The sequence below is a fragment of the Macrotis lagotis genome, chromosome 2, assembly GCF_037893015.1.
Source record: "Macrotis lagotis isolate mMagLag1 chromosome 2, bilby.v1.9.chrom.fasta, whole genome shotgun sequence".
NCBI lineage: Eukaryota > Metazoa > Chordata > Mammalia > Peramelemorphia > Peramelidae > Macrotis > Macrotis lagotis.
The window spans coordinates 79737284-79762856 of NC_133659.1; the positions used below are offsets into that span (position 1 = coordinate 79737284).

Consider the following 25573-nt stretch of genomic DNA (forward strand, 5'->3'; position numbering starts at 1 on the left):
TTACTTTTATCTAGTTATGTAATTCTTCTTTTTTTCCTTCAGTCAAATAGAATCCTTTTTCCTTTCTTCTCCTTCAACTTGTTTTGTTCATTGTTTTTTCCCATATTTTTTCTAAAACAAGACTTTTTTCCTCATTCTCTTTTATTATTTATCCTCCCTTTCTGCCTTTTCTAGATTTTTATTATTTGATTCACGGCCCTTATATGTATTTCATCCATATTTAGTCTTTGTATCATTTATGGAATTAAAACTTCAAAAGAGGCCAATTTTGTTTCTGTTTTCTTCTAAATAGTTTCTCTTACAATCTTGTTGATCTTATAGATTTTGACCCCTCTTCCATTTTCTCTGTTGTGACTTGCTCTTAGAAATATCAGTTCCTTCTAGTGATATAGCATACTGCCACATGGTAGAAATTTTCTTATGTCCTTGACTGTGCAGTTCACTATTGATCTCTGCCCTCAGTTCAGTTATTTTTCCCCATTTGCATCAAAATCTCATCCCTGGGTCCATGTCCTTCCACTCTTCAGTCACCCTCAGGAGCTCTGATTTTCCTTCTCCTGAAATAGGGTGAGTTATCCCTCTAAGTAAATCCCTAGAGAGCCTCCCATCATAAGGTTCCCCATTTCTTTTTTTTTGTAAAATAGCTCCTGCCTTCCATAGGAACATTCATCATTAGTGACCATCCTCACTGAGACAAGATTTCTTCCTTTCATTTCCCTTTTTTTTGTCTTTCCCTTTTGCTCCTTATCTATTCTCCTAGAGTCTCTCTTCTTGCTGAGATATACTATCCAAGTCAATGACTGATAATGAAGGGAATTATTTTCCCTTCATTATCAGTCATTGACTTGGATAGTATACAGCACAAAGATCTGTGTACTTGATGAAACTTTGCTTGCTTTTTGTAATCACCGTATTGTTTTCTTAATGTTCATTATTTTAAAACACTGTGTTCTAAAATTTCCCAGAAGTCAAAATTCTATACTTTGCAAATTAAATTCACTTCTTTATTATGAAAATTGGTACATTTGCCATTCTCTAAAATTATAGAACTTGTTCTGTTCTCCAAGAGATCCAAGGCTCTCCGACATCGATCATTCAGCAAACATCTGCTTTCTTTTAGCATCCTAAGAAGTAATTCAGCTATGATGTATAGCTTGAATTCATTAGGAAAGCTCTTTGATCACTTTTACTGTCTCTACTCATCTTGGTTATCAACTGCCTATTAGCTATTTTCATTCTATCTTTTTAATTTAAATCTTTTTTTCCATAAAGAAGACACAAGCAAAGTAAGAGATTGCTCCATTATCTCTCAGTCATCCTTTATCATCTTTCCCATCCATTTATCCTCCTTATTCTTTCTTCATCCTTTTTTTCACTGTATGACTTTCAAAAATACCCCTGAACAACCTATTTTTCATCTTTAGCTAGAATAAGGAAAATTCTGAGCTTTAACATTTTGATGCTATTTTATAAAATTGTGCCTTCCTTTTTTATTTATTTATTTGTTTGTTTGTTTATTTATTTATTTATTTATTTGCTTTGGGGTTTTTTTGCAAGGCAAATGGGGTTAAGTGGCTTGCCCAAGGCCACAGAGCTAGGTCATTACTAAGTGTCTGAGACTGGATTTGAACCCAGGTACTCCTGACTCCAAGGCCTGTGCTTTGCCACCTAGCCACCCCTTCCTTTTGTATTTAATCATTATTGTCATAAGTCCTGTTAAAATCTAAGTTAGTCGGGAAGTTAACATCTACAGTGATCTAATTTGACACTTCCCTCTTTTCCTTTTTTGTTGAATTTTGTATCAGTTTTCAGAATTTCATTCTGAGTGCTTTCTGTCTCTCCTGAACTGACTTCCACTGTGGACTTTTGGTTTGGGGGATCCTATGTATTCTTTCCCTGAACTCTTTGAAAGTTTATCTTCCAAAATCTAGGATACATTTCAGATTGTGTTAAGATACAACTATATGAGGCAGCTAGGTGGTACAGTGGATAGAGCACTGGCCCTGGAGTCAGGAGTACCTGAGTTCAAATCCAGCCTCAATTCATACACTTAATAATGACCTAGCTCTGTGGCCTTGGGCAAGCCACTTAACCCCATTGCCTTGCAAAAAAAAAATACAACTATATAATAATAAACCAAGGGGAGAGATTTGAAGAAATTGAACTAAGATGAAAGTAGTAACAAGGGAATAGATTTGAATGAGATTGTAAAAGAAGAATTGACAGAACTGCCCAGTAGATTGAAAAGGGCAGAAAATGGCAAGGGAAGAATCAGAAATGATGCCTGTATTTCAAGCCTGGGGGAAGGGGAGTAAAGGGGAAGAGAAATGCTTGTGTATAGCATAATTTTGATAGACTATTTTTTCAATCTTTTTTTTTTACTTAGGGAGTTTTTCTAGAAAAATCAGCTTTACATTAATCATGACATAAATGTAGATCTGAAATCAGAAACAATTTCTACTTTAATCTAGTATAGTCAAGGAGAAGATAGCCCTGGAGAATAGTTTATGTAATGAGAATCCTTTCAAGACCCTAGACTCCTTTATGACTTCATTGCCTGCTAATCTTCTTGCAGCATTTCATATTTCCTTTTAGATTATAACAAGTTAAATTCCAGTCCATTTGCTCAAAAGGTAAATGAATCTTTGAACTCTTTTAAGTTTTTTATACTATTGACCAACCTGTGCTCCTGGATACATTCCCCTTTGCTCCCTTTCATGACACTGTCCAGTCCTACTTATCTGATGACATTTACTTCTTTGTTGCAGTCATCATCCATCTATCTTCTGCTCACTAAACATGAATGTCTTCTAAGACTATATCCTGAGTCTATACCTCTCTTTTCTCTAACTTTATTAATGATCTTTCCTAATTCTTTTTCTTAGTAACCAGGGCTAATCTGCCTTCAACTGTAATCCATCATTGTGAAATGCCTACCATATGTTTCCACACAAATGCACCCTTGGTATGGGATCATAAAAGGACCTCAGAAGCTATCTAGTCTAGCCACATCATTTTACAGATGAAGAAACTGAGGCCCAAAGAAGCTAAGTGACTTTAATAAAACCATAAAGTACTCTAGACCTCTGACCTCAGAACCAGTACTATATTGCATCCACATTTTGACAATGGAAAGAACATCTAAACTCCCTGTTCAAACTTCCCTGTTTCTATTGATGGAACTGCCACCTTCCCAGTCATCCAGATTTATAAAATTGGAGTCATCCTTGATTTTTCCCCCTCTCTGACCCTTAAATTCCAGTTACTTGCCAAAACTTGTCAGTTTTCCTTCCACTCTATCTCTTATATCCCTTCCCTTCTCTTTGCTCACATAGCGATTACTCTCATTTAGGCTCTTATCAATTCTTGCTTAGATTTTTCTAACACCCATCTAGCTAGTCTCCCTGTTTCCTATTTCTCATTTCCCTCTCCAGTCTCTTCCTCCACTCAGCTGCCAACATTGATATTTCTAAGGTTTACTTTCCAATTAATTTTAGTTTGTCTTTCCATGACCCTGTACATATTTTTTATTGCATCCTAATCTGAACATGATGCTATTTCTGCCTTTCTGCATTTAATTGTGAGGCTAATTGTGAGCCCTAATGCATGGCTAATTTTCATACAGGTGCTATATACATATATATATATATATATATATATATATATATATACATATATATATCACAGAGAAGGAAGTATAATCATTCCTATCCCCATTCAGTTTTCTCCTGAGGTCTATTGTTATCTAACTTTTCTAAAATTCTACTCACTTCCTTAACTTCCTTCTTGTTTATTTTTTGATTATATTTACCTAAGTCTGAGGAGGGAGGTTGAGTCCCGCCCCCCCACCCCGGAGAAATAATTTTGTCATTTTTGTCTCTCTGTAACTCATTTAGTTTCTCATCTAAGAATTTAAGTGTTATACCACTTGGTACTACATATATGTTTAGTATTTATATTACTTCATTGTATTTGATACCTTTTAGAAAGATATAGTTTCCTTCCTTATTCCTTTTAATGAGATCTATTTTGCTTTTTCTTTGAGATAAGGATTGCTACCCCTGCTTTTTTTTTACTTCAGCTGAAATGTAATATATTCTGCTCTAGCCTTTTACCTCTACTCTAGATATTTCTCTGCTTCAAAGGTGTTTATTCCTAAAAGCCATATTGAGTCTTCTAATCCTTTTGTCCCTTGCTCTATTAGATTACAGTGTTTTGCTTGCTCAAGTTAAGTTCTTTGTGGAAACATAATTTCCTTTTAAGAAACCTTCTAATTTTCACTGTATATATATATTATATATATATATATATATATATATATATATATATATATATATATCTTTAATGAAAATCATTCATATGTTATCTCTTCCATTAGAATGTGAGTTCCATAATGGCTGGGACCTTTTTTTCAACTTCTTTGTATCCTTAACACATAATGAATGGTTCATAATGCTTGCTGACTGATTGGGTGCTATTTTCCTTTAAGCTAAATATTGTTTTCTAAGCCTAACTAGATTCATTATTTCTGAAAGATCATCCTCTGTTATTCTTTGAACTCACATTACAGAGAAAAAAATAACTGGGAATTTTTTTCACTTGGAAATGAACTTTGTGAAGGAAGTAAGAAGTTAAAGAGTAATAGAAGGATGACATGGAAAGGAGAATGATAAGGAAGGGTTTCCAGTAGTAAAGTAAAATTTGTTTTGAAGTCATTAGGTCTGCCGTGAAAGTCAAGCCACAAATAGCTGTTCCCTTAGAATTAGCAAACAATACTGTTTTTGTCATAAATTGGGCTTGGGTGGTAGTTTTCTTCTTCTGAAATCCCTGTGAGAATTCTTATCAGAAGGATTTGATCTCTTTCTTATTAAAAGTCGCTAATGAAATGTAGATGTGTCCCTTGTTTAGCAGAACTTCACTAAACTAAAAATCTTAATTTTAAGAATATGTATAATCATAAAGTCACTCTGAACTTGGAGAATCTAGGGATTGGATTCTGACATCACATTCATATCTTTCTCCTGTTGGATTCTTCTTGTTATATATGTTTTGACAAAATTTAAGAGTCATACGTTGCAAGGCTCAACACACACACACACTATTTATAGATACACCAATAGCCCCTAATAGGAACAACAAACAGTTCCATAAACTACTAGCTTCAAAAAGTTAGATCTACTCACATATAAATAATTTGTTGCTTATTGATTTCTTTTAAACTAATGTCTCTAACAGATATTACTACTTGAGTAAACTGCAATTGCAAATTCAAGGACCGTTTATTTTTTTGAGTCCTTAGTTTTTGGAGCTTTGTTTCTCTATTCCACTTAAGTCTCATTATTGAATGAAAGTAACCCTGGGCCTTCTAATATCTTTGTCAACAGAGCACCATCTCTGGGGTAGATCTTTAATTTTCCCCTTTTCCCCCTCTCCCCAAGGAAAAGAAAAATACAAGTTCTATGGTTATCCAGCTGCGTAATATAGCCTCAACCATAAAGCATTTTTCATCCACTTGGTTTTCCATGTGGATAGTGGAAACAGAAATTTTACAAATAATTTTAGACCTCATTTAAAGTTTTTATAATGTTCTCACACTTAATACAATCAGTGTTATAACATTCATAAATGTAAGCATTTGGGGGAGCCTCAAAATGTGCCAGGAAGACCTCTCCTATTTATATTAGCCCCTCTGTATAGCCCTATTGCTATGACCTTTCTGCATGCATGAGACACTCCTTATTGAAGTCTTTAAGACTTCACTTTGCACTACAATGTCTCTACTGTGCTTATTGTTTATAGTCAAATTAAAATCTTAGTGAATTCTTGTATTCTCTGCACTTTTCAGTCATTTGTGTGACTATAAATACATGGTATACTATAGAAGAATGTTTGTGAAAGCCTGCCTACCCTTTTCTCATATTTTTATCAGTGATTCCCTTAATAAAAAAAGGAGTTATTAGTGAATGTTAGAAAGAGAGTGTAAAGAACTGAAAACTTATAGAAGTACCCATCAGTTGGGTAATGCTAAAAAGTTGTAAGATATCAATGTAAAAAATAGTATTGTACAGTAAGAAATGATGAAAAGAGGGATTTCAGAGAAACCTGAACTCACATGAACTAATATAGAGTGAAGTGACTAGAACCAGAACAATTTATATAATAATATCATTCAGAAAAACAACTTTGATTAAGAAACCATGATGCCAGAGGACTGATGATGAAACACTTCCCTACATGATGGACTCAAGATTAAGAGTATGGCATACATTTTTGGACACAACTTATATAGGACTACATTTTACTATGCAAATTTTTGCTTTACTATGCAAATTTATGAGAAGTTTGTTTTTCTTTTTTTCTTTCCCTATTGTTAGAAGAGAAGAGGTTAGGGATAAAGAAGGTAGCAAAAAAAAAGGAAAAAAACAAAGAGGTACATCTTTTTAAAATATATGTATATATATTTACACACATACACACACACACACACACACACAAGAAAACTGAAGAAAGACCAGAAAAAATCAAAGAGAAGTAAGACAGCTTTAATTTTGCTAGATATTTTAAAAGGAAAATTAGGCTAAATATAATAGAAATCTCAATGTAATAGAAATATATGTATAATCTTTTTTGTTCTCTTAGGTATCTAGAAATTACCACTTTATTTGATGTTTGTCAAATTCAGAAATGTTTTAAAGAAATAAATTTTTAAAAAGAAAGCAGTTGCCACAGCTTCCATGGCTTAAGTAAGAATAAGTCTTACCAGTCTAACCTGATTTCTGTATTTGTCAAGGTTATTAGATTGATCAATGAAGGGAATACTAGGGTATTGTTTGCTTAGACAACAGCTTTCATAACTATTCTTGTAGACAAATTGGTATACTGTCAGCTCGACAGTAGTAGCAGGTGAACTTGGAATTAGTTGGATGATTGGCCAAAAAGACTTGTCATTGATGGTCTTAATGCCGGTTTGGTAGGAGGTCTCAAGAGGAATGCCTCCAGTGACCTAGCCTTGACCATGTACTGTTTAACATTATTAGCAATGACTTGGATAAAGGGATTCATGGTGTATAGATGCAAAATGGTTAAAAATAAATAACATCCTAGATGACAATAAATATTTTTAAAGATTTTCACATTTGAACATTGGGCTCAATCAAATAAAATAAAACAATAACCAGTCAGTAAATCAGCTTCAGAAGTATTAGATGACTCATTTGGAAGAAAAAAACACCTCAATTTTTATGTTTTAGTATACCACAGATTTAATATGACTAAAAGGCAAAACAAACACTTTAATCCCCTTCCCCAATTACTGTGTATATATTTTATATTTATATATTCTTTCTTGAAGTTCCATTGAATATAAACTACTTTAAGAGAGGCACTAGGGTTTTTTGTTTTGGGGTTTTTTCCCCTTTTAGTTTCTAGAATCTAGTTTTTACTGGTATATAGTAGGTCCGTAAAACTTGTTGAATTGAACTGAATCCTTACCAACCCAGGATTGGGAGCCTACTGAACCAGACCAAACATTCTACTTCCTCACTTTTAATATGATTTCTCCCTGTCCCTCTCTAACCTTCTTGCTATGTCTTTTTGTTTCAAGATGAAAAACATTCTTCCCCTTACCAACAGAACAATGACATTGCTTTTCAAAGTGCAATCAGAGTTATGTTTTGACCTTCTTTGGGGAGAGGGAATAACATCTTGGACTCTGAAGTTAATGCTTCTCTCTACAGAGAAGATGATTAGGGATAGAACATAGAGGAAGGCTATTCAAGTCTGCTTTCTCTTTATTGGTTCAAATGATAATTAGCTCTTGGAAGCATATCAATGGAAGGTAGCTGCAACTGATGACTTTGGGTCAATGCACAGATGGTTCCATATATCACATGAATTGTGTTGGAAATAGTGTCACTGTGGATACATGTGCTGAGAACTGTGGAGGATTGTGAGAAAGGGAAAAGGATAGCTCATTCCTATGCAAATAAATATCCCAGAGAAAAAGTATGTGTGTGTGTGTCTGTCTGTCTATCTCTGTCTTCTTAGGCTGTGAGCATGAGAGAAGCTTTTAAGTGATGAGACAATGAGGGTTTTGTAAGGAGGTAACTCAACCTAGTGCAATGCATCATGAGACATTGTAAAGAGTATTGCTCTAAAAGTTGGGAATCTGGTTCTAATCCAAACTATACCATAAACTCAGTCCTGTCAAGCAAAATCTCTTTATTTCTCTCAGCCAGATTTTCCTTAATTGTGATATGAGGGAATTAAATTTAGTTGACTTCTAGGCCATCTAACACTTATATTTTATAATTCTACATAGAACATCACACAAATGGTTTATTGTAGATTGTCCTTATGTAGGGAGATTCTTTCTAGTTTTGACCCTGCTCAGGTTTCAGAGTTAATTCTCTATGTCAATAGGAATAGTACACTCTGAATTCTTTAATAACCTTGCTATTGTGAAGGATGAAATGCCTCAATGGTTATATTTATTAATCTCTGGTCATTCAATGACTGGGAAATGAACTGACCGGAAAATAAACTGACCTACTTTAGAACCTACCACACATTGGTTTTTCCTATAGTTTACTATATACAAGTTGTTAGTCATTATATCTGTTATCATGGTTTTCATCTCACTGTTCACATGGGTGAAATGCTTATGAATTTTAAGCTAAGACAATATGCCCAACATGAATTGAACTCAAGTCATAGTTTTCAGGAAGCTTTCCTTTCCCTTATATAGATAAAGCAACATGTTAAATTTGAACTGAAGCATTTCACCTTTTCCTTTACTGCCTTATGAGAGTCAAATCTATTCTTTTTTTGATGTTATGTTGACAAGGAACCCAAGAATGTCCATGAAACAACTTGAGATTAGACCTTGAAGGCAATACTGCATCCATTTGAGAAAACCCAGAAGCAGTCTTGCAATCCAGAAAATAAAACTGAGCCACTGTGATACCCAGGGGAGCATCATTATCTAATAGTAGCTTTTGATGCATTGCATGATCCCTTGGGAAGAAGCTAGCATCTGAGTTGTGCATGCCGAAGAGTTTTGTCATGACTTAGAGAGGAAACATGATTCATTGTTACCTTCCATCTACTTTTGACCTGTTCTTCTTGATTTTTAATTATTCAAAACTTGGTTTCCTTGATTGATCTTTTTATTTACACCATCGTCATTGTGTATCTTGTTTGGTTTGTTCTGTTCATAAATTTAAAAATGAAAGGGGAAATTGAGACCATCTAGTCAAATTCTCTCCATTTTTCAAATTGAGGAAAACAGGAACAGAGAGGTTAAATTACTTGTCTGGGGCCATGCCCACAGCAAACGGAAGTCAGGATTTAGACTCAGATTTTCTGATTGAGTAGCATTATTTCTGTAGCATCACACTACTTACATTTTTTGACATCTGATGATATAAATCTTCCTATTTTTTTGAAGGTCTTATATTTGTCATTTCCTACTGCAACATAACATTCCATTGTAGTATATCATAGTATACTTTTAGTTTAGTATAAGGCTGATTTTTGGTTCTTCTTCCCAGGAAAAGAGTTGTGCAATATGGGGGGAAATGGGGGGAAACATTTTAAGAAAGCACAAACAATATCTGGAAATCTTAGGACCTGAATTCATCTTGTGAAATTACTTTACATTAACTATGGCTAAGAAAGTAAGAAACTTATGGGATTGAGGAGGCAATATGGATTATCAAGGGAATAGAAGATTCAGGGAATTTTTAATGGGTATGAAGTCCTTTCACTCTGTTATTAGTAGGTTATTCAGATTAAAAGGGATCTCTGGTGAACAGCTGATCAGTTATCCTTCTGGTGAGCTGGTGGCTTTCATTATATCATTATTAGGAGACCTACTTTGGGCAGTAAGCCATTCCCAAATCAGCTGCTCATAGTTTATTAAAAATCCTTTTTTAACTTATCTGGAGAAAAGTGTGAGATTTGTGCTGTGAGTATCTTTCATGCCTTCTGGAACAGAGTTTTAATTTATTAGACAGGCAAAGGTTAGATGAACTAAATTGAAAAGAGGTCTTTGTTGTTCTTGCTCCCCTTCCCTCCCCCCACCTTGGTGCTCTGCCAGCTCAGGTCTGGAGAAGTGATCAATGGGGTGGAGCAGCAATCTCCCCATCCTCACCCTGGGTGTCAACAGGACTCTAACACGTGGAGCTTTTCATTTAACCACTCTAGCACCATCCTGCCGCCACTGCTGTCCCAAGCAGTTAGGTTCAAAATGGGGCTAACCCAAATGACCACTTGGATGGCATATAAGTAGGGTCATGCCAGGGTTCTCTGGAGGTTTAGAACAGAGAACCTCTTTGTGAAGGTGGGGCCCTCAAACAATCTTTCTAACTGAAGCTTCTTTTTTTAAATCAATAGGGGGAGGAGGAAGCAAAATGGAAAGGTTTGCACTGTGCTGTACATTTTAACTATGCAAGGTCAGCTCCAGGGTTCAACCACAGGGTGGGTAAACCCTGCAAGCCAAGTAAGAACATTATACCATTTGACCTATAAGTCAGCTAAATTATGGACTCCAAGAAGCATGACCTTGCAGTTGACTCCATCCTGGTACAAGCAGTCCCAGACTTATAAATAACCCATTCAACTTTAAGATCATAGATTTAGAGTTACAACTGACCTCAAAGGTCAGCCAGTCCAACTCCCTCATTTTACAAATGAGGAAACTGAGATCAAGAATGATTAAATGACTTATCAGCATGCCATCACTCCCTTACTCTTCCACTGGCCTTATTTGGGGAAAGTTTGCAGCTTTTAAAGAACCTGTGGTAAGGGGAAGATTAAAGGGAGAACTTCACTAATAGAGCTTTCAAAAGGTGCAATAGGCTGCCTCCTGATAAGCCATCTTCAAAGACTGGATCATGTCAGTTAACTTCATAGAAGGTAGATTTGTTTAGGAATGAATTGGACTAAATGGCACCAAAGGTTTCCCCCAACTCTGAGATTCTGTAAAGTCAACCCCAGAGCAGACCTAGCAGTCATGCCTAGTCACAGTCCCTAGGGCAAGAAACATTTCCTCTCCTACTCCCATCCCAAACTAGCTTGACTGTCTGAATATTTTTATTCACTTTATTATGTTGCCCAAAATGTCACCATTACCAATTCACTTTGGTGAATATATATATATATACATGCATATATATTTGTGTTTATACTTATTTATATATATATATATATATCTTTGTTTTATATATATACATATATATATATATATATATAATATGCACACACACCTCTGAGCCTAAGGGGAATAAAGCATTATCATTCATATAATATTGATTTAGTTAGTCAGAATGTTTTCCATTTTATACTCAGCTGAAATGAGCTATACCTGAGTCATTGGAATCATGATTTGGAGGGGCAAGGAGAGAAGTTGGGAGCATGGAACATTTACTTTGGGGTTTGGTCTAGGATGGATGCCATGATGGAGGATTATTCAGGAGCATAATCTTGGGAGAGGAATCTTAGGAGATGGAAAGATGTCAAAACCAAACCATGTATTATTTCCAGAAAATTACCACCAAGGCCTAAGCTAGGAGCAACAAAAAGAGAGGGATAAAACATTTAAATGAAATAATTTTAATTGGAAAGGACTTTGGAGAGCACTGAGTATAGCCCCCTAATTCTGCAAATGAAGAAACTGAGCCCCAGAGGGTTCAAGTTACTTTAGCCAAGATAATGAAACTGGTTAGTGGAAAATCCATGACTAGAAACTAAGTTTCTTAACTTCCAATGCTATGCTTTTTCCAACTGGGACACCATGGTCTCTGTTCCTCTATGTCTCTTCCCTTCCTAAATCATATGACTACCCATTCTGTATCCAGAACTTATTCAGCAGTTCAATTCAATAAACATTTATTAAATCATTTTGAGGTAAGCCTTAACAAATTGCTTTTATTTTATTGAGGCAATAGGATCATTGGATCTATAGTCCTTAGATTAACTTCTCTTGGCAATCTAATTGCCTCTTTACAGAATGATTTCTGTTACAAAATATCTTCCAAATTCTGAATAGATGACTTAAGTTTTGGAACAGAGTATATTATTATAACACAAGGACTGCTTATATATTTTTTCCTATGAGGTAGAATCCCACTTGCATAATTTTGCCCCATAAAAAATACTGGGAATTTTAGTACTAAGAAAACTAAAGGCAGAAAAGATTTTAATTTATCTTTTCCAAGCTCCCAAATTTCCAAATGGATGAAAAATATGAGGATAGCAGCAAGTTAACCAGAGAAAAAGTCTCTCAATCTATATCAATTGAATTTAGGGGAAGAAGCAGGTTGATAGAAAGAAAATGGAAATACTTGTCCAGACAATACCCTCCACCTTCTTTCCCCCTCACCACTCATAGTGAAGCTGAATTTCCAGTGCTCTTGGATTTATTCTCTGGGTTGTTGATTTAGTAAAAATGAATTCATTATATGAAAGAGGAAAAGTTGCCCTCAGGACTCAAAACAAAACTTTTGTTGTTCTTCTTCTTCAGGGCAACTGGACTGCCTGAATCTTAACTCATTGACAAAGAGATTTTGGCCTAATTATTAACTAAGCTACTTTCATTTTACTGCTCCTTTATGAATACTCTGAATTATTTAGAATTGTGTTACTATTTGGCTCCTCCATTTACTAGCTGTGGGCAAATTAGACATTTGATCACCCTTGAATTGAACCTCAGTTTCCTTGTCTGTAAACCATGAATAATCCCTTCACTTCAGTCACAGAATCATTCTCAAGAGTGTGCTTTTAAAAAATGTTTTTACTTGTTTTGTTAATTGTTTTTCTTTTTATATCTCTTCTGTTTCCAAATATATCACTTCCCAATAAGCCTTTCTTTGTAACAAAGTTTATTTGGGTTTTTTTTAATGAGGTGGGAAGAGGAACTCAGCAAAACATTGACCTTGATAAGCTTATGCAACATTTCCACATCCATAATCACTCAATTCTTCAGTAAAATGAAGTCCCTTTTCTTGGCAGTTCTACAGGAACAAGCTAAATTTTTATAATTATACAAAATTTAACTTATATTTCATTGTTCTTTCCATTTATATTGATGTAATCTCTGATTTTCCTGATTCTGATGGTTCTGCATCATTTCATGTCTACCCAATCTTCTCTCAGTTCTTCTTATTTATCATTTCTCATGGCCCAGTGATATTCTGTTTACATTTATATATTACAATTCATTTATCTATTTCCCAGTTTACTTTGATTTCGTTTTCTTTCTAACATAAAAATGCTGCTATCAGTATTTTGGTATATGTATATGGATGGAACTTTTCTTTGTCTTTGACCACCTTGGGATATACCTCTGGATTAAATGGTATGGATATTTGTCATTTAAAAACAACAACAAATACAACATTCATTCCAAATTGCTTTCCAGAATAATTGAGCCATTTCACAGCTCTACTAATAGCCCCACAACAGCCTTTCTAATACTGACTCCTATCTTTGGTAATCCTTGTCATTTTGCCAGGTGTGTGGGTAAATCTTAGTAGTTTTAACTTATATTTCTCTTATTAGTGATTTGGAAGAGTACTATTTCCCTTTTTAAAAACTTTTCTTATGTTTTTCCTTTCTATCTCATGGTTTTCTTTCTTTACTCTTAGTTCTAATTAGTTCTAATTCCTCTTACACAAAATAACTGATATGTAAATATGTTAAATACAATGTACCTGAACTTGTCTGGATGATAAACAAGTTAAAGACTGCACTCATTTTCATAGTGATATGTCACAGGTCTACAACTCAAAAGTCCTCTCCTTACTTGATTTCGTAATAAAATAAATTATTGAATTCAAAAGTACACAGATGATAAAATAGCACAGTGAGAAAGATCTATCACTAGAAAAGGGCAAGTTGGACTCTGTTAGCAAGTTTGCAAAAATTATTAGTTAAATTGGGAACCCACTGAATTCAGTAATTGCCTCTTCCTGTGGTCACTTACTAAATGGCTTCTTCCTAGCCTAGCCATGCCATGGTTCTTCTCCCAGCAACAGAATCTTGGTGGTTGAATTAAAGACATATTTTTCTTTTAGCTTTCTTCCCATGTAGCAGGATTCCTAGTTACAGTTCTATATCTGGAATTCAAACTCAGATCCTCTAACTTCTCTTTCGGCTATACCACATAACAGTCAAAATACTGTTCCCAGGGAGTTCCTAGGTTGGCCACTTTGGAGTATATAATGTAGAGTTCACAGCCACTATTGTGGGTGGAATATCCAAAAGGAGAAGCAATTTTAATGAAAGTGATACTTTTGACCACTTCTAAATTAGAGTGGCAGAGAGTCATTAACCACCCCTCTCATCTAATTTTAAGGGAATTTCCTTCCATAGTTATTATCCCTAGTGCAAGCATTGCCCTTTTTCCTAAGAAAACATTTGTGTCTGGTTTGGGTTGGGCCTTGGCCAATTCACTGTTCTTCATGCTAACTCAGCTACAAATTGGAAGTTTTGGATGATGGTAGTAATTGAGTAAGAAAACAGAGGAAGTTGGGAAGGGCTGTCTGTTCACCCCTGGTTTCAATCAATGCTGATTGAAGATGCCAGTTCTGATAATCACTTAGCAACTCCTCGTGTATAGTAGTTTCCATATGGAGCCACCCAGCTTTCACTTCCACTGCCACCCCTGCCTCAGGGACACCTGTAACGTAAATGCATCATTTACCCTTTCTCCCCACTCTAGGGACCAAGAATTTAAGAATGAAAATGGGGCTTCTGCATATCTTAGTCTTGAAGTCACCATTCAGTACCCTTGAAAAGCTAAGATATTATTCAACCTTATACACAAATCACTTGGAAGATTCTGAGAATGAAGTATTAAAAGAAAGAAACTTTTTATGAGTAGCTGGAGAACACTCTAAAGAAGGCAGAACAATTTCTCTCTCCAACTGTTGCTTACATTTCTATCTTCAACTGCCATATGCCACTGGGGCAAAATTGACTTTGACTTTGACTGAGGTTCTTTATCATTTACTTCATATTCAGTGTGACCGATCTATGCCTTCATCTTCTTTCAAAAGAAGATGGAGTATTCTTGCCTAAAGGTCTATACCCTAATTGCCCAATGAATGTTAACTCTCAGCTAGTTTTATTTCACTCCCATGAGGCAAAAATTAAGCAAATTGACCACTAAGTATGAGTCACTTTTAGTTTTCTTTTTTTCCTGCAGGTCCATAGAACACATGGATGAATATGGTAGTAATATTTTTTTAAGAGTTCACATATGATATCCAAAAGAAATGGTGTAGAGTGATGAATTATGTGTTGGATTTGAAATCTGGAAGACCTGAATTCAAAACTCTTTTATTTATGAGCTACCTGACTCTGGGAGGTTCACTTATTCTCTCTCTCTGCCTCAAGCAGTTTTCCAAGATTTATCTATTAAGTCATAAAAATAGATATTGCTAAGAGAGTTCCAGTACTGGTTTTTATGACCCTACCAAAATAACATGTTTCAGATATTTCCTTATGATATCCAGAATTAATTTCAGTAACTAAAAACACATTTATTAAGTGTATTCTAAGCCCTGAGCTAGGTGTATCCAATACAGGAAGGAGGGAAGGAAGGGAGGAAAGAAAGAAGGAAGGAAAAGAAGGAAGGGAGGAAAGAAAGAAGGAAGGAGGGAAAAGAAGGAAGGGAAGAAAGAAAGAAGGAAGGAAGGCAGGGACAGAGGGAGGGAGGGAAGAAAGGAAGGAGGGAAGGAAGGAAAGAATGGAGGGAGAGAGGATGGGAAGGAAGAAGAACAAAAGAAAGGAGGGAGGAAGGGAGAGAGGAAAGAAAGGAAGGGAAAAACACTAAGAAGAAAAGAAAAACGTTAAAACGATTTGACTCCAATGTACTACTATCCTCTTCCCTGTTATAAGTTCAGGTAAATATGAGTTATATCAAAAGGTCTACTATGGGAAGTATTTTACCAACATAATGGCATTTGATCCTTATAACCCCCCTGGGAACTGGGTTCTATTATTATTTTCATTTTACACTTGAAGAAAATGAGATACACAGTCTGGAGGCAGACAGTCTGAAGTCAAATTTGAACTCCAGACCCAGAGCTCCATCTATTGCACCACTTAGCTGCCTCCTTGGCTAGTTGGGATTTTCAGATTTATATTGACCTGTGAAGCAAATCAAGGACCTATTTATATGAAAGCAATGACCATCTCTACAACATTTCAGACCTTAACTCATACATAGGAGCATATGATCACATTGCTCTGGGGAAACTGAGACTCAGAGTGATTTGTCCAAGGTCACACTGGAAGAGTCAGAGAGATAAGTTTTAAGCTCAGATCCTCTGACTTAAGAGCCATTGTTCTTTCCAATCTACTGCATCCCCTTATATATCGCCATTGGTCACAAGAGAGACCGAAAAAGTCCTCAGAACTATTAATCATCATTATAAAAAAATAACTCCTCTCTGCCTGAGCATGAAACAGGGGAAAGGGCGAAACATTGGAGTCAAATCTCTTTCATAAGGTTTTTCTTTTCCTGTCCTCCAAACTGATCTTATTGTTAGACTCATGTTTGTATATAACAAGACCCCTCCAAGAGTTGTCCTTGCCTATTAGTAGACTCCTTCTAACCTGAGGATTTTTTAACCCTTTTATTAATGATAAATATAACTTCTCCAAAGAACTCTGAACCCTCATTCAAGTAGTGCTTGAATCCATTTTTGTATAGAAAATAAGGAGTTTTTGCTTCCTTCCTTTGTGTGTCTCCTCACCTCCTTTTTAGCAATAATGATAATACCTTATTGCTTCCTTATTGTGCTGAGGAGCTAAGGAAGCTGACTTAAGTGTCTGAAGGCCAAGGAGTTAGTGTGCTGAAGTGCCTTTCAGCTCCTTGTTTCTAAGTCTGAATGCCAATATATCAGACAAGAAGTTCATGGATTGTTTGATTTGGCAGGGGGGGCTTTTTAAAGTTTGGTTTACTTTTCTATTTTTTCCTACAAGTCTGCGAGCAGAGCCTAGAGATGTTGGCTTGGAGCAGAAATATCTTGTGACTCCATTGAAAGTAGCCTGAAGGGTAAATGTGAGATGCAGAAAAACCAGACACTGGGTTGGGAAAAAGCAGTTTCTGATATCAGTGTGATAGAGCTCTCAACTATATCAGTCCTCTGCCCTCCAATGCTTCCTCTTACCTTCAATACTAAAAATATTCCACTATTAACTGGAGAGATGTGTATTCAGTCTAGAGTCATCCTACCTATCACTGATCACTCAAGTAAGCTATCAGATAGGATCAACAGAAAGAAAAAGAAATTGTGAATAAGTGGGTGTGTATGCACACGTGTAAATAAGAATACATATCCTTTCTCTTTTTTCCTAATTAAGTTGGAGCATTGTCCCAATGCCAAAGAATATTTTGCATGTAACAGAGGTTGTTCTAATTGCTTTCAATGTGGTCACTGATAAAGGATATCCCAAAGTAATTCCCCTGTGGTTCAAACAAAAGGAAAACAAGATTTCTGCAGTTAATATTTGACTTAAAAATTGAAATGCTTCCATGGATCACCCCAGAAGCTCTTAAGGAATGCTTTTTCTGTTGGCTGAATTATCATGGAAATGATGTGACACATTTGTTGAGGAGTTATCTGCTTCCAGATGGACATCTTCATTGATGATGTTGTCCATAAAGAATTTTAACAGAACATTTTGAAGTATTTACTTTGCACAAATTATTGTTTTATCTAATGATCTTCATTTTATACTGCAACGGATTTCTGAGCAGTGCATTGTGTAAATAATAATCTTAAATCTGGTGACAGTAGTCCATACTCTTTGGGTTTTTTTTTTTAGTTTTTGTTCAATTATATTGTCCTCCAAGGCTACCTTCTGGGGTTATTAATAACACTATAAGACCTACCTCTTCTTTTTCAATTGGTAATGATTTCAGATTGGGGTAAGATTTTTATTTAGAACAGCACTATGTAATAGAGAGATTTAGGTGAATAGAGAGCTGAAATCTGAGGGCAGAAAGACCTGAGATCAAATCCAACCTCAAACATTTACTAGCTGTAAAGCCACTTAATCACTGCCTACCTCAGTTTCCTCTTCTGTATGAGTGTGATGATAGCACTTACCTTCCAGGGTTATTGTGAAGATCAAATCAACTAACATGTGAAATGCTTTATAAATCTTAAAACATCTTCTAAGTGTTAGATATTGATAATATCTATTGAAGGGAAATTTTATTTAAATCAGTAGTCATCATTTGTTGGAGATTGGGAACTGGTTACATGCTTTCAGTTATGGCTATTCAGGGAATAAATGGATGAGGAGAATCTACTTTGTGTAGCCAAAGAGAGAAAGAAAATTTTACAAGAAAATGAATTCAGTTCATTTTTTCATTTAATGAGATAGACTCTTTCTGAAATCTTTTTTTGAGAATTTTCATTTTTATGCTCCTCACCAATTTTTCTAAATCTTTGGTGAGGAACATATAATTTTATTTAAATCATTTTATTATTAATACTATAATTTTATTAATCATGACATTCAAGATTATTTATAATCAATTTGATAATACCCATTTTTGACATTTTTAAATCAGTCTTCCTTACCATGTTGTATATGTAAGTATATGTGTGTTTGTGTGTCTGTGTGTCTGTGTGTCTGAATCCAGATCGTGGTAGATATTTCACATTGTTTCAGAATGCTAAAAAAGTATGAGGCCTAACCTGTCTTTGGCCATATTTCCTGACAATGTAATTACCTTCATTATCAAGCCCATAGGACTACATTTGCAATGAGATTTTTTATGCTTCTGAATACATTGCTTTTCCTACCTCTTGTCAAATCCCTATCACGTTTTTATTAATTTTGCTTTATTTTCCCTATTCTGCATGACAAATAAAAATATAGAATGTAATTATATTTCTCTTAAAATAAGTTTTGTTGATGGCTTTTGGATTTTTTAATATCACTATAATTTCCCTCTGTATCGCTTCCCCTTCCTTTCTCCTTTCAGAATCATCCCATATAGGAAATGGTATTTTTAAAGATCCATTCCAACAAAGAGAGGGACACAACTGAACATACATTAAAAAAGTTTCCAAATATATGCAGTATACAATCCTTGTGTTCAGTATACAATCCCTCTCACTTCTTTGTGAAGGGGATAGCTTCTCTAATCTCTAACTTTGAGCCATACCTGTTCTTTATAATATTGTGACATTCACTTTTGCCGTGTGTGTGTGTGTGTATGTGTGTGTGTGTGTGGTTCTTTCAACATATTATTACTAGTATAGTCATGTAAAGTCTGCCTACTTCATTTTGCATCAGTTCATGTACATCTTTCCATGTTTCTGGGTATTTATAATATTCATAATTTCTTTCAACACAATAACGTTCCATTATATTTATGGACTAGTTTATCCATTCCCTAATTGACAGTTATATACTTTGTTTCCAAATCTTAGCAATCACAAAAAATGCTATTATAAATATTTTCATGTGTATGAAGACTTCCCTCTTATTGTTAGCCTCTGGAAAATGTGTAGTAATAGAATCTCTGGGTAAAAAGATACAGTTATTTAAGCCACTTTATTTTATAAATACACTACATTGTAATAGTAAATGTGCATTACCTTTACATTACATATTTAAAAAAATTACTTTTTTGTAGTCATTTACTCCTTAAATGATATAAATGTATAGTATGCCTAGCAGTGTGTTCACTAATTATATCTAATGCCAGTCTCCTTAATTTCTTTCTTTTCCACTGAAGAAGGAAAGAAAAAGAATACAGCAAAGCCATTAAATACCTTAGGTGAATGTTCCTCTGGTTGAGTAATGGATGATAGGGAGAAAAATAAGACTTTTGCTTAGTCCTCTTGGATACAAATATGAATTCTTTATTCAGATCTATGCAAAACTTTTATTTATATTCATTGAATAATTATTTTTTAAATGACTCAGATAGTCATTTAAAAAAAATACCCATTTGGATGAGATAGAAGCGAAGGAAGAGACTCCTGCTAAAGAACAATGAGACAGCATTAGAAGTAGGACCCTCTTAAAAAAAAACTTGAGAAAATCCACCTTTTTTCCTTTCAAAAAGAAGAAGGCTTCAAGTGGGAAATGTTACATGTTGAGCATCACGATGATTACTCTGTTGAGTGGTTTATTTTGCTTAACTTTCTTGATTACAAGGGAAGACTAAATAGATGGCTGGCATGGGCAGGAGCTGGGGCAGTATATACAGACATGATTGATATAAAGAGAGGCATCAAGAAAACATTTTAAGTAATGTACCGTAATTGCAGGTGACTCAAAAATGTAAGGATTGCTGATTTTTTTTTTCAATTATGAGGCAAGATCTTCCTTTGAGCATAGTCCATAATTGGAAGATATCTGTCCTTAAGGGGCAGTGTAGTTATTACCTTCACTCTGTTCTCATTATCTTTTCCACTCACCAACTTTTAATATGTTCTAGTTAGTTAGCTTAATGATTTAGTCAGTTAGATAAAGGTAGTAACTCTCTGAAGGTATTTCTGTTTTGATTGCCTTCTGGTTTCTGTAACACTGTAAGACCAGATAGGAAAGGAATGAAAATGAACCATTGGTTTCAGAGAGTGAAACCATAGCTAGAAGTGATAAAATAAATTATCTTGGAGAAGACGTTTGACTGTAAAGGAAATTGGGCTCAGTGAGCTCTGTGTGTGTGTGAGAGAGAGAGAGATATTGTATTTGTTCTCATGAATAAGCAGTGTGGTTTAGTGACGGCAGGATAAATAATAGAATATTATGATAGCATTGAATTGGAAGATGAGACACCTAGGTTCCTTTGTAGGGACTGCCACTCTCACTGACCTTGAACAAATTGGCTTTACATCTCTCAAGGAGGGATATGGTATATGGTACCTATCACACATCCAAATGTGTATATTCACACAGTTCACCTGGAGGTTAAGATAAACTGTATACTTTAAAATACTCTTTCAAGCACTTTGAGTTCAGTTGGGCTAAGTGCTGTGTGAAAAAGATGTCGAGTTCAAATTCCAACATGATCAAATCTATTTAGATTAGACGTTCGGCAATCAATATCTTCTTGGTGTTACATGCATTTTTAAAAAGAGGAGAAGAAATGTGGCCTGATTGCAGAATTGAAGATTGCTGTCCAGGACTCATATTTTGATCCTCTTCAAATATAAAGTGATTTCTTTTCATTTCCCTAGTTTCCCATTAGAATTAGATGTTGTACTCCTGTGAGTTGTAGAATTCATAGCCTTTGTAAAAAGAAGGGGGGAAAAAACCCTGCTATTACTTCTGCCACCTCTTGATGTATCTGGGAAAGTGCCAGACAATGAAACTTTTATAAATGTTTTCAGGGTACTGAGCATTTTCCAGTAAATAAAAGAGGAAGTCTCCCAGAAAAAAAAGATTTAGGATTCACAGACTTGCACTCAGATTGATTTCAATGTACTTCATGCAAAGGAAGAAAAGAAAAGGAACCTGCATCATTACACTTTTCAGATTGGCATTTTTCTTTCCTTGTTTAACTGTCTAAAATGTGTTTTCCTTTTTTTCTTCCTCAGATGAGTATAGGATCAAACCTGTGGAAGAGGTCAAATACATGAAAAATGGGGCAGAAGATGAACAGAAAATAGCAGCCAGGAACCAAGAAAACTTGGTAAAAATAAGATTCTCCTATCACAGGGAATTGGGGTGATACCATTGTGATAAAATCTGCACTACGTTCAAATAATAATTCACACGTTGAAACAGGATTTCTTGAAATTGCTGTAGCTATTTATAGTTTGCCTGGAAGCTTGCAAAATTATTCCAGTATCCTGTTTGCCTCTGAATAAGACCTTGCTTGATCTTGTTAAGAGAGAATGCTTCAGTGTTGAATTTTGTATGTTTTTATATTCATCCCCTTTTAACTTTTTATTCAGGTCAGAATTAAGGAGAATGGCTTGTACTTTCTCAGCATGTAGTCTTGTTGAAGGAAGTTACTTTTAGATCCCTTGTAAAACTAAGTATCTTAGATCCATTTCTCAGTCTGAAGATAGGTTTGCTAGTACTTCATATTCATCTCATGAGCTATTGTTTGAGTTTTGAGTTAATGGGAGAAATAAATATAATTATCAATTTCATTCAGTAATCATTTATTATATGCCTACTATATTCAGACACTGGCTGGGTCCTGGATAAAACCAGAATACTCCCTTCCCTCTGTAGGTAGGAAAAGAGTTGAGTTGTTTCAGCCATGTTCAATTTTCTTCATGACCCCATTTGTTTTCTTCTTAGCAAAGATACTGGAGGGGTTTTCCATTTCATCTTCCAGCTCATTTTACAGATAAGGTACTGAGGCAAATAGGGTTCAACTGACTTGCCCAGGCTCACATAAATGTCTGAGGCCAGATTTGAACTCATAAGGACAAGTCTTTCTGATTTCAAACCCAATGCTCTATTTTTACCACCTAGCTTCCTCCCAAAGAAAAGAGGAATAAGTAAATACAAAATAGGATGTAGTATTATTTCTGTAAACAGGAAAGATTATACAGTTCTCACATTCTACTTATATCAAGCACATAGTTGATATCTAAAAATTCTACCAATAGACTGTTTTAATTGCACATATTCAATTTACTTTGATTTCTAAATTGGATATTTGTTGTACTTCATATCTTAATGAATATTCATCAAAGAAATTTTCATAAAATCTGCCCATTTGTTTTAAAAGAACTTTTCCCTAACATGAATTTTATGCTTAATTTTGACTACAACTGAGGGATATGGAAAAAAATATTCAGGAACTCTTGTTCAAGTCTGGAACCTATTACTTTATGTAATACTCTGATGAACTTAATAAGCTCACTCTTTACAAACTGTCCCTTAGCTAAGTACATTATGTAACTGAAATGCTACCATTTCAGATACTGGGTAATCTGGCTGATTTTGAAGGGATTGAAAGTACTTTAAATGATCAGAAATACAGTTGTCAAAATACTTGATCTGACTGCATAAGGAGTTAAATCTGCATAATAGTTAAATCTCTGTGGCTAATACTTCCAGTGATGAGAATTTTCAAAGACTAGTATTTTAACAGTGTATATGGCTTGAAAGTATTTTGAATATTCATGATTTGACAGAACTTTCCTCTCTGAAAATGTTTTCCATCTACTCACATCTACTCTCTTTACATATATACATATATATATATATATATATATATACATATATTTTATGTACATGTTAGCTTTCTCATTAGATTGTAAGCTCCTAGAGGGCAGGGGGCATTTTTACTTTTTTTCTTTATTTCTCCAGCACAAACACATTGTAAGAGATTAAGAAATACTTAGTGACTGAGTAATTGTGTATGATCCTTTTTCAGGTAGGACTGATAATGCAGAAGGATTGAGTAGCTGAAACTTCAGGAGTTCTTTCTTTGCTTTATCTTGCTGAATAAATAGCATTTACCAATTTCCAAGTATGACTGTGTCCTTTTGAGTTACAAATTGAATTGTTCCGCATGGGTCTTTCAGATGCTTGTAAATACACATATGCTATGACTTTTTCTTGGGTTTTCCTCTTACTAGAAATTTCCAGTCTCCAACTTTGTGCCTGTGGTGCCCTTTAAGAACAGTTTTCTCTTATGACATAGCTTTTTCCCCCCTCTTCAAGAGCAAAATATATTGCCAATGTCACTTTTTTTTTCAGTCAGCACCTGCTCTACAGTCAGCATTTGTTTCTGCTGTAAGCAGAATGTGTCTGGCTTTTTTTGAGGTAGCAGTAATTAATAGAATTAACTAATTCAGAAATCATCAGCACTTATATTGACCTCATACCCTGGTTGTGTGTCCCTAGCTAAGTCACTTACGCTATCTGACCCTTACTTTCTTCATTAATAATATAGAAATATTAGCACCAACTTCACAAGGTTCTTTGGGGATCAAATATCATAATGTACATACAGCTCTGTGCCAAACTTCAAGTTCTACATAAATGTGACCCCTTGGTATTTTTGTTTGGAACCAAAAAAGAAATTGAAGCCAAGATAGACAAATAGCTCCCTCATTTGTTAATGTTTTCTTCCCTTTCATGTATGCCTATTGGATACCTCAGTGGATTATAAACTCCTTGGAAGGTGGGGAGATGGGGAGGTAGAGATGGTCTCATTTTTGTGTGTTTGTATTCATTTTGCCTTGTTTAACATAGGCTCATTGAATTAAATTTACTGCAGTCAACTCAATAATCTTGAAGAAGACTGCATCAAATTTTCAATTCTTATCATTTTTATATTCACAACATCTCTTATTTTTGTCCCCTCTCTCCATTTATATAACTGCTTCCCTACTTAAGGTCTTTATCACCTCTCATTCAGATTGTTACAATAACATTCTCCTTGCCTCAACTTTCTCCCCAGTCCAAACCATCTTCCATCCAATTACCAAAGTTATATATTTCCCTAAGACAGAGGTGTGACCATGTCACCCCCTACACTTACTCATTCTTTCTCTTTTTTCTCTCTCTATCTCTCTGTCTCTGACCTCTGACTTTTTATCTCTTCTCTCTTTGTGACTCTGTCTCTCTTTGTTTCTGTCTGTCTTTCTGTCTCTGTCTCTGTCTGTTTCTATTTCTGTCTCTGTTTCTATGTCTATCTCTCTCTGTGTCTCTCTGTCTGTGTGTGTTTCTCTCTCTCTCTCTCCCTTTCTCTCTCTGTCTCTCAATTTCATTGTTCCCTAATTATCTTCAGTATCAAATATAAAGTCCTATCTTTCTCATGTAAAGACCTTCACAACCTAGCTCCTTCCTACCTTTCCAACCTTCTTATATTGTCCTTCACATATGCTAAAATCCCTTCAGTATAGTGTATACTTATTGTGCTTACATAGGACTTTCCATTGACCCAACTCTTTACCTTTTCATTGGTGGTCTCCCATGCCTAGAATGCTCTCCCTCCTCAATTTGACCTCTTAGTTTCCCTGGCTTCCTTCAAGATCCAACTCAAATCCCTTCATCTACAAAAGACTCTTCCCTGGCCCAAGCCCCAAATACCACTCCCTTGTTAGTGCTTTCTCTTTGAAATTATCTTACATCCATCCCTTATGTATCTTGTATGTACCTTAGAATATGAGCTGCTGAGACAAGGGACTATTTTTTTTCATTGTATCTTCAGTGCTTAGGGCATAAGACATAATAAGTCTTTAATGAATGTTAGTTGACCGACTAACTCACATCTCTTTCTCTTGAAATTATTTACTTCAAAGTTCAGCCTAGGTACCACTTTCTTCATGAAGCTTTTACTGAGTAAGTGGGAAGGCTAAGGGAAAAAAAATCTTGCCCAGAAGAAGGGAAACATCTCCCCTGAAAGAGGCCAATGAAAAGAAAAAGTCAAGAGATGAGAATTTTGAGGTGGGAAGATAAGGGAAGATGAAGAAATCAAAAAGGAGTAGGATTTGAGGTCAAACAACCTTGGTCCAGATACAAGCTTTCAACCAATATGTGTGACTTCAAGCAGTTGTTTCACCTGAATTCCATCATCTATAAAGAGAGACAGAGAGAGAGGTTGGATTAGATTACCTTT

General features: G+C 35.1%; 1 protein-coding gene across 3 annotated transcripts in view; it reads left to right on the forward strand.

Annotated features, from left to right (window-relative positions):
- C2H1orf21 (chromosome 2 C1orf21 homolog) overlaps positions 1 to 25573 on the forward strand; it is a 266665-nt gene that overhangs the window by 132665 nt on the left and 108427 nt on the right. For all 3 annotated transcript variants that reach the window (XM_074222218.1, XM_074222220.1, XM_074222219.1), the window contains exon 3: positions 21579 to 21673. In XM_074222218.1, the coding sequence (XP_074078319.1) occupies positions 21579 to 21673 (95 nt within the window). The remainder of the gene's footprint in view (positions 1 to 21578; positions 21674 to 25573) is intronic.